This window comes from Epinephelus fuscoguttatus, linkage group LG11 (genome assembly GCF_011397635.1).
Source record: "Epinephelus fuscoguttatus linkage group LG11, E.fuscoguttatus.final_Chr_v1".
Lineage (NCBI taxonomy): Eukaryota > Metazoa > Chordata > Actinopteri > Perciformes > Serranidae > Epinephelus > Epinephelus fuscoguttatus.
This window is the reverse complement of record NC_064762.1, coordinates 29,207,855-29,221,706: the sequence shown is the minus strand read 5'-3', so window position 1 is coordinate 29,221,706 and position 13,852 is coordinate 29,207,855. Positions and strand designations below refer to the sequence as shown.

At 40.9% G+C, this 13,852-nt stretch overlaps 1 protein-coding gene across 2 annotated transcripts in view; it reads left to right on the top strand.

Annotated features, from left to right (window-relative positions):
- igf2r (insulin-like growth factor 2 receptor) overlaps positions 1–13,160 on the top strand; it is a 56,655-nt gene extending 43,495 nt beyond the window's left edge. Inside the window, exons 40-51 of one of the 2 annotated variants that reach the window (XM_049589352.1) lie at positions 87–297; positions 1,323–1,475; positions 1,827–2,061; positions 2,526–2,662; positions 5,319–5,436; positions 5,878–6,024; positions 6,198–6,382; positions 7,514–7,700; positions 7,799–7,948; positions 8,048–8,117; positions 8,283–8,567; positions 8,643–13,160. In XM_049589352.1, coding sequence (XP_049445309.1) covers positions 87–297; positions 1,323–1,475; positions 1,827–2,061; positions 2,526–2,662; positions 5,319–5,436; positions 5,878–6,024; positions 6,198–6,382; positions 7,514–7,700; positions 7,799–7,948; positions 8,048–8,117; positions 8,283–8,567; positions 8,643–8,801 — 2,037 coding nt within the window. In that variant the 3' untranslated portion in view covers positions 8,802–13,160. The remainder of the gene's footprint in view (positions 1–86; positions 298–1,322; positions 1,476–1,826; positions 2,062–2,525; positions 2,663–5,318; positions 5,437–5,877; positions 6,025–6,197; positions 6,383–7,513; positions 7,701–7,798; positions 7,949–8,047; positions 8,118–8,282; positions 8,568–8,642) is intronic. The other variant, XM_049589353.1, reaches the window with a different exon arrangement.
- Positions 13,161–13,852: the final 692 nt, after the last annotated feature.

Sequence of the window (13,852 nt, the reverse complement as noted above, 5' to 3'; positions counted from 1 at the left end):
GTTTTTCAGGTATTTTTCAGCCAGGGTACACAGACTCTGGGTCAACAGTAAAGAAAATATACTAATTTTAAGTCTCTAAATGTTAGGTACCAGCGGGCTCCAGCACCTACTTCATCAACGTCTGCAGCTCAGTGACAGATCCGGCCTGTAAGAACAGCACAGTGTGCCGGGTGTCTGGTTCCGGTTCAGACAAGTCGGCCTCATCCTTTGGCATCAGCAAGGCCATGACGATGGACTTCAAACACGACGAGGAGGCCGTACTGATGCAGTATGGTGGGGGAGATCCCTGTCCACCAGGTAGGTCTAAACTTACCATGTTTATGGCCTGGGTTCAGGCTTTGGACCTTGGATCTTTTTCAGTGACTAATTGGAACAACCATTTTTGAAATTGGTCCAGTATTGAGCGAGACTGCTGCTGCAGCTGCCAGCAGTGTTAAACAGGCTGCAAAGTAACCACTCTGGGTAATTATCTACTGTCAGTTTACATCAACTGGAAGTGCTTGTTTTTGCCACTGACATGCTCAAATTATTACTTTTAGTGTCTAACAACTTACGGAAAGCATCCCTACAGAGGTCAGCCTTTTTTTTTTAAAGAGTAAGATCCTTTTTGTTTAACTAGACACAGGCCCCAAATCATCAGCACTAAACCCACTAGACTACATTTGAAAAAACAGTAATTTTAGCATGTATAGGGGCGGCATATTTTCACATCTAACTGTGTGAATTAAGGGTTTATTTCACTCAAGCCAGAGATAACGATTGTTCAAACATCGGAAAGATGAACTGAAATGTTTTTTGTGAGTTTTATTTTGTTTCTGATAACTTTAAATGAAATGTGCATTATGATGATTAAATTACTGCTTTATTAAATGGAGTTTGGTGTGTGTGGCAGTGGAGACTTTTGGGCTGTTTCTGGTTAGAGAAAATGGATCTTATTTTTTAACTAAAAGGTCTATCTCTAGGAATGCTTTCAATAATGTTTTCAGACACTTTCAATAACAGTCTGAGCCTGTCAGTGGCAAAAACAAACACTTTTATTGGATGTAAATTAATGGTGTGCAACTGTCTACTAACCTTTTGCTGCAGCCTGTTTTGTCACTGCTGGTCAAATTTCCAAAAGTGAAAATAGGGTCCAGGTTTAAAAAAATAATCCTAATCCTCAATCACCAATATTTCAGTATGCTCAGATTTTTATTTCAACAATAATAAGATATTACCTACACATTGCTCTAGACTCTCAGAAGTAAAATGGATCATAATAATGACGTAAGATCAAACTTCTTGGAAAACAAGTAGTTTATGTGTTTGTTTGTGTGCTCCAGTGACAAATGAGGGCGAGGTGTGTGTGTTCCCCTTCACATTCATGAAGAAGTCATACACAGAGTGCACCAAAGATGAAAGGACAGATGGCAGGAAGTGGTGTGCCACCACTGCAAACTATGACACGGACAAGAAGTGGGGATTCTGCAGTGAAGGTGACCGCTTTTTGGCAGGGGAGAGGGAGATGAAGACACAGAGAGAAGGCGTGATACAACAAAATCATCACTGTGAACTCCAGTCACATGCACTGAGATCACATCTGTCATTCATGCTTTAAACAGCTGATTTTTTGGAAGTTCAGGACTCAAGCATTGATCTGTGTGGTGTAGAGCAGGCAGACAGTTGCTGGCTTCATTTTGTCAATGTGTTTCAAAGCACCTGTGTGCATTATTGATGCTAAAACTTGGGCTTTTTTATCATTTGTTCAAACCTTTCAAAATAATTTGTTGTCTTGCATTTATTACCTCTCTTCTAAAACCATGCTGCCTTTCCTCTCTCTCTTCCAGCATCTGGAACGCGTCAGTCCTCCATATTGTTTACTTGCGACCAGTCTGCGGGCCACGGCACTCCGCAGCTGCTCTCAGAGACAGAGGGTTGCTCAGCCACTTTTCAGTGGCGTACCAGCGCTGTTTGTCCACCGGTGAAGATGGAGTGTAAGCTGGTCAGCCAGCATCAGACCTTCGACCTCCGAACCCTGTCGTCCCTCACTGAGCCGTGGAAGTTCCGCCACCAAGGAGATTCGTAAGTCTGGCTTCAGTCATGGATGGGCTATGTCTCCATGTCTATCTCCTCCTTATAGTGCATAAATTGATTTTTATACTCATTGATACAGAAAAATGTAGGAGGAGGCATATAGGATGTAGATTAATACATTTGTTCAGTGTTTTTTGTTTTGTTTTGTTCGTGCAAATAGTTAAAAAATGCGAGGATTCATGAGGATCTTATCGAGAGGTTTTACTTTATATACAAAGACACGAAACTAACTGAATTAACATTTTTGGGGTCACAGGTCAAATCTTTTATCATGGTTTTTAGGCATAAAAGTTTCTTAATTTAATAATTGCAGTACTACTTTGTACCTATAACACATTCTGCTGAACAGTTAAAAATTTGTTTTGCAAGGCCATCTGAAGCACTTGATCCTTTACTTCTTGTGTCCTGATTTTATTGAGATATGACACTCTTTCCTGTGTCTGTGTCCTCAGATACTTCATTAACCTGTGTCAGGGTATCCACGGTGGATTAACAGGTTGTTCTGAAGAAGCAACCGTGTGCCGACGCTCAGCAGCAGGAGTGACCCAGATCCTGGGCCGAGTTTATACTCAGAAAATGAGCTACACTGGTGGGTAACCAAGTCATACACGTTTCAGTCTGCTTAATGTTGGTCTTTTTGAGGGCGAGTAGTGATATCTCCTTGAAGGTTCTGATATCCTAGGGTCAACATTTCTATATATTTTACAGTTTTGATGCCAGTGGAATTGAACAAAAGCAAATGGGGATGCATTTCATATTTTACTGCTAATGTTCTATACTAATGCAACTGAATACTGACTCTGATTTGAACCACTGGTTCCCAACCTGGGGTCCCAAACAGGGAGGCCCAATGCCCTCTATAGTCACTAAGGATTATGGGTGGTCATGAGGCCTTCAAGTTTTTAAGGGATGTAAAAAAAAACAACTTAAAAACAAAATTTACAGCGGGCCTATATTTCAGCATTTTATTAATTTCTGCGAAGAAAACTAAATTAAACTGTTATTTTTAAAGTCTAGATTATTATTTAAGAAATAAACTTGAAAAAATCTCACAAGATAAGGGCACAGTGAAGACTTGAACACAGCTATGTTCTTCTTATGAGCGTCAGGGAGAAATAGACACTGAATTTGTTGGGGGGAAACCCTATTAAGTATGCATGGTGGTGAGAGAAAAAAAAAACATAAGACAGACAGAGGATCATATTAAAGATTCCTAAAAATATCATGAAAACTTCTCTCTGATGCAAAATGCACTGGAAATAATCTGCCTTACATTGCGTCAAAATCTCTTGTTTTACACAAATTTCCTGCAAATATTGCGTTCACAATTTAGGTTAATTGTACAGTTGATCAGTTTTTCTGTACTGTTTTTGTTATGCATTGAATATAATTTGAAATATCCATTAAACATGTCACTTAGTCAGGGGTCATAAGTTTACTCAATGATAGAAAAGGTTTCCCTTGACGGTTGGGAAGGTTGGGAACCACTGATTTAAACAGAAATCAGTGCAGGCTTTGAGGTAAACAGAGTCAAATTTAAATTAATAGTTAGATGTACAGTGTATATTAAATCAGGGTCCGACGTTAAGGTTTTTTCCTACTTGCCATGCCGGGCAAGTACTTCTCAAATCTATTTGCCCCATCTAAATTCTTACTTGCCCTGCCTAAGAGGTTCTTTTTCTGGCTGTGTGGTGCATATTTTCGCTCATGACGTATATCTTACGTCAACAGAGACGCTCAGCCGATGGAGGCAGCAGCACATAAAAAAGCAGCACACTGCAACTGGCCCCTCTGAGGACAGAAACAGGAGAGGAAATACACGATTCCAGGCCTGGAATTAAGATATTTTTAGGGCAAATTCACTTTGGCCTTTGATAAATACAAATTTATTGGGGCATCACGGCCAAAACCAGTGGCGCAATAACAGTATGTGCTAATTACACTGAATGAAGACAAAACAATATATGTGTTGAAAAACAATACTGAGTTTATTAAAACTGGGTGTGCATGACTGGGGATATATCTCATTTCTTGTTGTTTTGATTCATGTCCCTTATTTTTTTAAGTCTTTGAAATCTCTTTATTCTTTTGTTATCTCCTAGTTATTAAGAAATTATTATTAGAAGAAGATTCTTTCTTGTCCTTTCTCAGCACATTACATACATTTGACCTCTGCATTTGACCCATCCTACTGTATACACTGGGAGCAGTGGGCAGCCGCAGTGCAGCGTCAGGGGACCAACTCCAGTTCTTTTGCCAGTGCCAGTGGTCAAGGTCACTGACAGGAGTATTCACCTAACATAGCCTACATATCTTCAATTATATAATTATTTATATGTCTCTATGTATATTTTTACATAAATCCCCAATATTTTATTTGACTTTAAAAAAAATCCTCTTCCGGGGCGTTGGTGGCTTAGTGGTAGAGCAGGCGCCCCATGTACAAGGCTGTTGCCGCAGCGGCCCAGGTTCGAATCTAGCTTGTGGCCCTTTGCTGCATGTCATCCCCCTCTCTCTCTCGCCCCCTTTCACACTTACCTGTCCTGTCCATTAAAGGCAAAATGGCAAAAAAAAAAAAAAAAATCCTCTTCCTTCATTTAATTAGACAGTGTTTATTGTATTGTTTGTCTTGTGTGTTCTTTAATGTGTGTTCAATTTATTAAAAGAAAATACAAACACGTTTTGGTGAACGCTGCAGCAAAGTGAACCCTCTTCCTCAGACAGGATCTTTGCCTCCCAGTTTGTTCCTGGCGGCAGAGCAGAGTGATCTGTCTTTCTTCTCAGAGGATCTTTGTCCCATGAGAGCAGGCAGCATGCTCTCCATGTCCACATTTAAAACAACTTTCGCTGGCGATTTGACAGTCACTAGAAGCACATTGTGACCCTTTGTAAAAGTTTCTGTGTGGTACCTGTGTTGTACATGACCTAACATTAGCGGGTAAGGACTGAGAGGCTGTCCGGCATATGTGTGCGTGTCCGAGTCGGTGCTGCTTGCCCAATCGGGCATGTCTGTGCAGGGTCTGCTGGCCCGCCAGCTATTTTTACTTACCCCAGGCATTTGGGCAACCGTTAATGTCAGACCCTCTTAAATGGAAAGGAGGTGATATTTTTTGTTTCCTTCCGCCCCAGTGAGGTTGCAGCACTTATGTAAGCTCTTGTTTTCTCTTACTAGTGACTGTCACAGCTGTGGGTTTGATTTTGTGCAATAGAAAGTTATTGATCACAGTCTCAAACTGCCTCTGCAGATGGAAAGATCTTTGTCAATTACTCATCTGGTGAAGATGTCTGTGGTAACGGCGTGAAGGCCAAGACTGTGATCCAGCTGAGCTGCGGCACCACTGTGGGACACCCAGCTCTCATCAGGTAACACACACCACGGTACATGTTCAAAATCTGCGTCATTCACAGCTTTTGTTGTCATGACTTAACTACCATGTGTAAATTGATCAATAAACTACATTCTGGAGTAACACTCATTTACTTTATAGTTCAGGGACTTCTAACGCCAGTTAATGACAAAACACAGTGTTTGTCTTAAGTTAATCTTTCTCTTGTTACGGCGTTGTTTGAGGCGCACTGCCAAACATTTCTCAGCAGACTTGTTGTTATTCACAGAAAAGCAGTTTCTATAAAATATGTACTTTTCAAAGTTGATGTACTTTACTAAACACAAAATGACTTGCTTGAACTGGTCCCTTAATGTTTGCTTTGTCATATTTTTTCAGTCTTAAATGTTGCTTTCTGAACTATTCAATGTGCCACCTTGCTAAGAGCATCTCATCTCCATCTGTGTCTGCACGACAGTGTGGATAAGGCTTCATGTGAGTTTGTGATTGGCTGGGAGACTCGGTTGGCATGTGCGGTGAAGCAGCGTGAGGTGGTGATGGAGAATGGGACAATACAGGTTCCTGACACTGGAGTCAAGCTCAGTCTTGGAGAGGTCTACTTCAGGTAACACAAGCACACTCTCCAGCTGTCCACCTGTGGCTTATTCCCTGCTCCCAGTACGCTCTTCTTCATGTAACTGATGAATTTCTCACATTGTTGCACAAATGAGAACTTCTCCTTTTCATTTTCTACCTATGTCGGTCTGTTGACCCTTGTTTTTACCCTCCTCCTCTCAGCCACCATCAGGCGTCTGGAGACATCCGTACCAACGGCGATCGGTACATCTACCACATCCAGTTGTCAGGCATCACCAACAACTCCCTGCCCACCTGTCTCGGTGCCAACATCTGCCAGGTCAAACTTAACGCACCCTACAGACGCAGGATTGGCTCCTCCAGCAAGGCCAAGTACTACATCAAAGGTAATTTACTGCTATATTTAGTAGGTGGTATACAAAAGTCACGGTTCGATTCATAACCTGGTTTAGGAGTCAGGATTTGGTGTAGTTGGGGAAAAAACAAAACGCATAAAAACATGTTTGTATTTCATTTATTTTGAACGGGCATTTGCACTACTGTCCCTTTATTTATTTTGAACGGACAGTAGTGCAAATGTCAAAGACCGAGAGAATCCTCCTGCCAGGGACTGAGGGAACATTTAAACACTTCTGTACAACACTGTTTGAGCACTGAACAAACAATTTCCAAAAGGCAACAAGTCACAAAAGGCTGTGAAACTGCAAAACATCTCCTATGATATAGAGTTTAGATTATTATAGTGTTTCAGTTAGTTCCACCTTGGCTGTATTTAAACATTCAAAGCAGCCAGAGTTATCATCCTGGGGATCGGCACCTCTGGGTGATGCTATAGAATGTGCATTAACACGTTGGATGTGTTTCCATTCACGTTCCCGACAACAGTGGAACGCCGACACACCATCCTCATCTTCTACACAACTCTCTTCGGTGCTGTTGTAGCTGACAGGGAACCTGCGGGCGGGTTTTCCAGCGCTACTGCTGCATTTGCCCTCGTCATAGTGTGACAGACTTGCACATCAATCCACTTGTTATGCTAACCTCAGCATTGGTTGCTAACAGTGTAAAGTAAAACACTGCATAGATCTGTGTAGAAGTTTTCGGATATCTCTTGTGTCAGTTTGGACTCGTTTCATCTGGTCAAAATTTCCACCAGGTGACCTCTACAACAATTAAGCTCATGAAATGATGTGTACAAAACCAAATAATTAGAATCCTGTCGTCATGTTAAATACCTGCACAAGTATGTACAAGAGTCTAGTAACACTTTATTGTACGGGTCCCATAGTTTCCTGTAAACATATGTGACTGTAAATTCAGAGGAAGTTCTTATTATTATTTTAATTATTAGTGAATTATAGTGTTACTGAGCGTGCTCATATGCAACCATTTATATGTGTGCTCAGTGCTAAACATGCTCTTACTAACATACCATTAATGATCACGTTAACTTGAGAGATAGTGTTTAGTGTTAACTTAGCAAAAGCATGTTGACAACGTCTCTGCTTTCTCATCAGGAGGAAACCTGGATGTGATGGTGCCCTCGGACTCGGCGTGTGGGCGGGAGAGGACCACAACAGTGTCGTCCACCATCATGTTCCACTGCAGCCCTTTGGCAGGCATCGGCATCCCTGAGTTTATGCTGGAGACAGATGAATGCCAGTATCTGTTTGTGTGGCACACGGACGCTGTGTGTGGTCTCATGTGAGTAAAACCTTTTACACTGGAATTAAGTTTTTACTCCAGACAGCAAAGGCAGATTTAAGAATATATTGAAGATTTCCTTCCTGATTGTCTTGCAGAACTGTTGATACACAGTCATACGACGAGGACAACGGCGAGGCTTCAGTTCTCTCGAGGCGAAGTCAGGCGGTGGAGGTGATGTTGACCCTCTTGTTGGTGGGTCTGTCTGTCTGTCTGCTGGGGCTCCTGCTCCACAAGAGGGAGAGGAGGTGAGACCAAGAGCGTCAAACAAATGTCAGGTTTAAAGAAAGTTGAATTTTCACAAATGCCTGTCTGAACTGTTTTTGCCCATCTCTCATCTCCCACAGAGAGCTGGTGATTCAGAAGGTTGCCGGCTGCTGCAGGAGAGGAAACCAAGTCTCCTATAAATACTCAAAGGTGTGTTGGTCTAATGAATGAATCAGTTTTGACTCTGTTTTCACACTCTGGATAAACACGCTGTTCCAGCCAGCTACTTTGTTGATTGCTTTCGAAGGATGCTGCGTCCAGAAAATCTCCTCTTCCGCTTGCCTTTCCTGACTCTGTATTATTTTATCCAATCAGGTCAACATGGACGAAGAAGGGGGAGAAGAAGAGATGGAGTGGCTGATGGAGGAGCTTGAAGCCCCTCCCACATCCACTGCCTCGTCCTCCCACCGAGGGAAGAGCAACCACGGCAATGGTCACATCACAACCAAGCCGGTGAACACGGACGGCCTGCGCTCGTTCTCGCTGGATGAGCAGGAGGACGACAGCGAGGACGAGGTGCTGAGCGTCCCGGGGGTGCGAGTGGTCAAATCCTCTGCGCTCTCCAGGCACTCCACGGCCCATCGCAGCCCCTTCCTTCAGGTGAGCATCGTCTCAGCATCTGTCCAGGTGTTTCAAACGTGGTGTTCAGAACCTCACAGACTTCCCTCATTTCAGGAGGAGAGCGACGAGGACCTGGTCGGCCTCCTGGACGAGTCAGAAAAGAAGAGGAAGAGCAGCAAACCTCGCTCCTCAGGCCTCAATGAAGGTAACAACACGGCAGCCAATAGGAAACAGGACGAGGACGACAGTGACGAGGACCTCCTCAGGGTGTGATGTCACTTCCTCCGTCCCGCTCCTCCTCCCCCCACGACCAATCTGAACTCTTCTTTCTCAGTGAATGTCTCCATAACAACAACAATGAAGTACCAACAACATATTGAAAGCAGAAACCATTTCCTCTCTTTGGGATTTTTTTGTTGGACTGTACCTTTACTCGGCCTCAGACTCTATCCAGTCCACTGTCTACAGACTGTTGATGTTAGCACATGGTTTCTTATTTATTGATAGCTGATTATTTAAAGTGTTCTGCAGGCTGTTTTTGACCTGCGCCCTATTTTCTCATATTTTCTGTCATAATTCTGAAATGAACTAAGTTACTTCTCTATCAGTCTTTCCACATTTATCTAATATAGACTCTAAAATCAACCCCAGAGGCATTGAACTCATCTTTCTTGACGTTCTGGCTCAATGAGACATGTCAGTGAAAATATGTAAATGAAATATTTTTATTTTCTTTTTGAGTTTTTGAAAAGTTGTGCCATTGCTTTAGCACTTTACTGTAGCATTGATTAACCGAGAATAATACTACATGTCTCATTGCACACAGTGAGAAGAAAAGCTACTTTTGGAGTCGATTCTTGGTTTTGATTTTAATGTCCAGGACTGTATTTCATAACTGTGGTGAGATTGTAAGTCAAGTAGCTCAATAGTGAAACAAGTATTTGGGCGAATAACGGCTATCAAAGAGTTTAAAAAAAGGAGGAACTGGTTCAGTTCCCTGGACGTGGGCAGTGAAGGTGTCGGCTTGTGTTGTTTCTAAAGGGAATGAAGACACCTGTTTGTCTTTTTCTTGCTGTTTACAGTTGCTATAATAGCAGATGTTTCTCTTTCTTTCCCCTCAAAAAGAAAGCACGATGCCTTCCTGACGATGAACTCACTTCGCGTTTTCATCGATGAATCATGTCCGGCGACAGATTGATTTGTTTGTCTTGTTTTGATCAGAGACATTGTACATAGAGGATAATGTTCTATAATACGGACGTTTTGTTTGTTTGTTGTCTTCACTGGTGAATTGCTCACACGTTTTGTTTTTATTATTATTTAAACGGGTGTCTGTGCTGATTATCTGTGCGAATCTCTGCTCTGTGAGAAAATAGAGATGGCCTTAAGTGTGAATGGACGGTTGATGAGGACGGAGGTTGAAAGTGAGATGTTAGTTTAGGTTGGTTTCTGAAGCCCCGCCCCCCACCCTCCTCCTCCTCTCCCTCCAAAGCCATATTTCTACAGCCACCGCTGGCACTAATGTATGGAAATTGGGAATTTTGTGTTTCCGCTTGCACGCTCTCGTACATTAAAGGCTCAGTTTAGGTATTCAGGTCTGTGACTGTGGATGATGCCGCATCAAAAGTGAAGTTTTAACTCGGTAAAGCCAAGTTTTTGTAGTGCCGAAATCAGGCTTTGTTTTTTTGGCCAAATGCATGTGATGATAAGAAAAGAAATGAGCATTAAAGTGTCAAGGAAACAGGCAGGTGACTTACATTTAACATATTTTCTGCTTAATAATCAAACTAGTGTTTTAACAGAGATTATCAGTGATGATTCTTTCATGAGTGAAATCAAACTGACAGTGAGATGAGTAAGCCTACACAGTATAAACACAGAGTACGTGTGTGCCGTCCTACTTGCAGGTTCTTTTCTTTGGTCCCAGCCAGAGAAGAAGTTGTTGATGTGAAGTTTTTAGTTTACACAATTAGAAAGCAGACGTATGAATTTACAAACTCACAAATAGTCGAACATTTACAGCAGCATAGTTTTGGTGGCATTTCATTCTCATGGTTCCAGTCAGAACAAGTCAAACTCTAGCTCCTGTGACTTTAACTGCACATGATGGACCTGTCTGTGCTCTTTGAGGTAATTCTTCTCTGGTTTTCATACCAGTTAACAACATATTAGGTGTGTTTTTCAGGCTGCTAATGACAGTTATTTTCATTATAGATTAGACCAGTGGTTCTCAACCTTTTTCATGTGAAGGACCCCTTAAGTGAGACTTCCTAGGTGACACTACAGTTCAGGGGATGACCATGGAGAAGGTAAAATCTATGATCAGAATTATCAAACTGACTCTTATTCACACTGGACTCAGTTTTACAATCAATTGAAAAGTGAAAATAGCCACCTGGAATTCTGTCAAGGACCTCTGGGAGTCTCTGGTCCCCTGGTTGAGAACCACTGGATCGTACAATACAATGTGAAGAATACTCATCACAAGCTCTTAAAGTCCAAGGTGACGTCTTCAAATGTCTTTTGTCAGAGCAGTCTGAAACTCAAAAAATGTAGAGGAATCTAACAAATTCTCACACTGGGGAAACTGATGACAGAATTTTTGATGCCAGATAATAACTTTATCCAAAAAAAAAAAAAAAAAGAATTTATTTTCCATAGATTAATTAAGATGAGCATTTAAGTTCATTCTTGACCTTTAACATAGTGATTTAACAAAAAAAAAATCTTAACTCAAGGTCCACTTACTAGCTTTTTCTTAAGCTTTTAACTACTTCTCACATCAGATTCCTTAGTTGTCGACCAAGAAGTTCATTTGACTATGAGATGTGATTGAAAGCCACAGAGGGGGAGTGAGTCAGCCTGGAGTTCAGGGCTTTCTTTGTTTAACTTTTCAGTCCAAGTTTGAGGAATGAGTAGCGAGCAGACAGCGTTCAAGCTCAATAAACAGAACATTAAAAATATTAGTCATCGTTAATCGTTGAAGTTGATCATCGAGCAGAAATCCCATATATTTTCTGTTTTCAGCCTCTCAAATGTAAAGATTTTCTCTGTTTCATATCGTTGCAAATAAAACACGTTTGGGTTTTTAGACTGTTGGTTGGTGAAAACAGGCAGTTTGAAAACATCACACAATGATCAATACATTAACTGATAATGAAAATACTCATTAGTTGCAGATCATTCATTTACTTATATCCGTAAATTTTGAATGGAACATTTTCGAGGTTTGTCGTTTACACGTTATTCTCACAAACTAAAAGAAGAATCTTAAAGTTCCACAGATTACTTCCAAACTTACTTTTGGTGAATGTACAACCTTGGGAGAGCACCTGTTAATGAACTGACATAATGAATTGATTTGTAATAAAAAACACAGTGCGCTCACACACTATTAATATTTATTGCATTATGTACATTAATTACATTATGTACGGCATGAAGGGGAATGACGGTTGATTCACTTTTGGGTTTTCTCAGTATTTACTCCACAGAAACTAAAGTTATTGACAAAACGTGATGATAAAAGCTCTCACCAGTCATAAAGAAGGGTCACCATTCAGGGTATTTCTGAAGCTTTGTACACAAAAATTGTTAAACAAGTTTTTGTAGGATGTCACCCAAATCACAGATTAAAAATAACAAACGGATAAAGTCTTGAAATTGGAAACATAAGTATTTTGTATGAATGAGTGCCATAATGATTTACAAGCAGAGAACATCATGCTCTGGTCCCTTTCCTGTGGGTGTTTAGAAACTTGTTATCCTGTTATTAGAAGCATGTTTTGCGTCAAATCGTCAGACTCCGGAAAGATCAAGAATCTAAGCACTGAACACATCTTATTTAAAATCTCATTTATCACGTAATCTGGTCTTTGAGGATTAACCATATCACTAAGATACTGATCTGAAATTCTGAAGCGACTTAATATGAAATCCGCCTTTGAGAGCATAAAGAACAAGGTGTTCATACACAGTATGCAGGGCAGGTTTCCAAAGAACATTTAAATTAGTGCAATCACAAATGAAATTTCAAGAATCCATATCCATTATTGAAGTATCATCACAAATCCAGCAAGAGTTGAGATGAAATCGAGCCTGTTGTTGACAGACTTTTATGAAAATTAATTTTAAACATTCGTTCAGCTTTTTACTTCCCGATCCTGTTAGAAGGAGATTTGAACTACATCTATCTGTGTTTGGCACTTTGTAATCAACTCATCTCTCCTGAGGAGACGTCGTAGCACTCCTCATTACACAGAAGCAGATGCTACCGTTTAGTATGTGAAGTTCTTTTCTCCCATCATTGCATAAAGTCTGTTTCTGCTGTAGTTAGCAACCAAAAGTTTGTGTGGCTTATCTGCATGGTACTGTACTGAACCTACTCGTCTGTATGAAGATACGAATGGACATTCTTGTGCTTTTTTTGTCGGGTTAGTATTGTGACTAAAAAAGCACAAGAAGTTTTCAGGGATGATTCAGTACTATGGGAGATCATTATTATGTTTCAGTTGGTGTAAGTTATGTTGTCTGATATGTTTTTCAGCTCTTTGCCTGTTTTCCTATTTAAAAAAAAAACCTTGATGTAAAAAATATTGCATTATTTGAATAAATAAGATCTGCTGTTTATCACTGCTGTGGTTCACGTACTCTGACTTGTAGGAAAGAGGAAATGGAGAAAATGAGGACCTGAGACTCGACTCGACTCGAGACCTCGAGACTGAAAATGAAGTTCAATAAATAAAAACTGTATTCAACAGTTGCCCCACACAGTTAACAGCCTTAACTTGGACTTGTCGCAAACATTTGAGAATTTAGAATTGTGTAGAAGGACCAGACATAACTTGGACTTGTCTCATTGGACTTCAGAGAAGACTGAATTGTCTTGAAGGACGATATATGATTCTGACTTGTCTGGACGAAAGACTTTACATGAACTTGTTTACAAAGACTTGAGACTTTGACCTGTGTCGAAGAAGTTGCAACATGACTTGGATGCTTCTCAATGGACATGAGACTCAATTTGTCTTGTGAAAGTTGCAACATTAATTGGACTCGTCCCAATGGACATGACTCTCGCTTTGTTCCGGATAGGTTGCATCATGACTTGGACATGTCTTAATGGACTTGAGACTTATTTTGTTTCGGATAAGTTGCAACATGACTTGGATGCGTCTAAATGGACATGACTCTCGCCTTGTCTCAAATTAGTTGCAGCATGATTTAGATGAGTCTCAGTGGACTTGAGACTTGACTTGTCTTCAGATAAGTTGCAACATGACTTGGACGTATCTCAATGGACTTTAAACGTGCCTTGTCTCGGG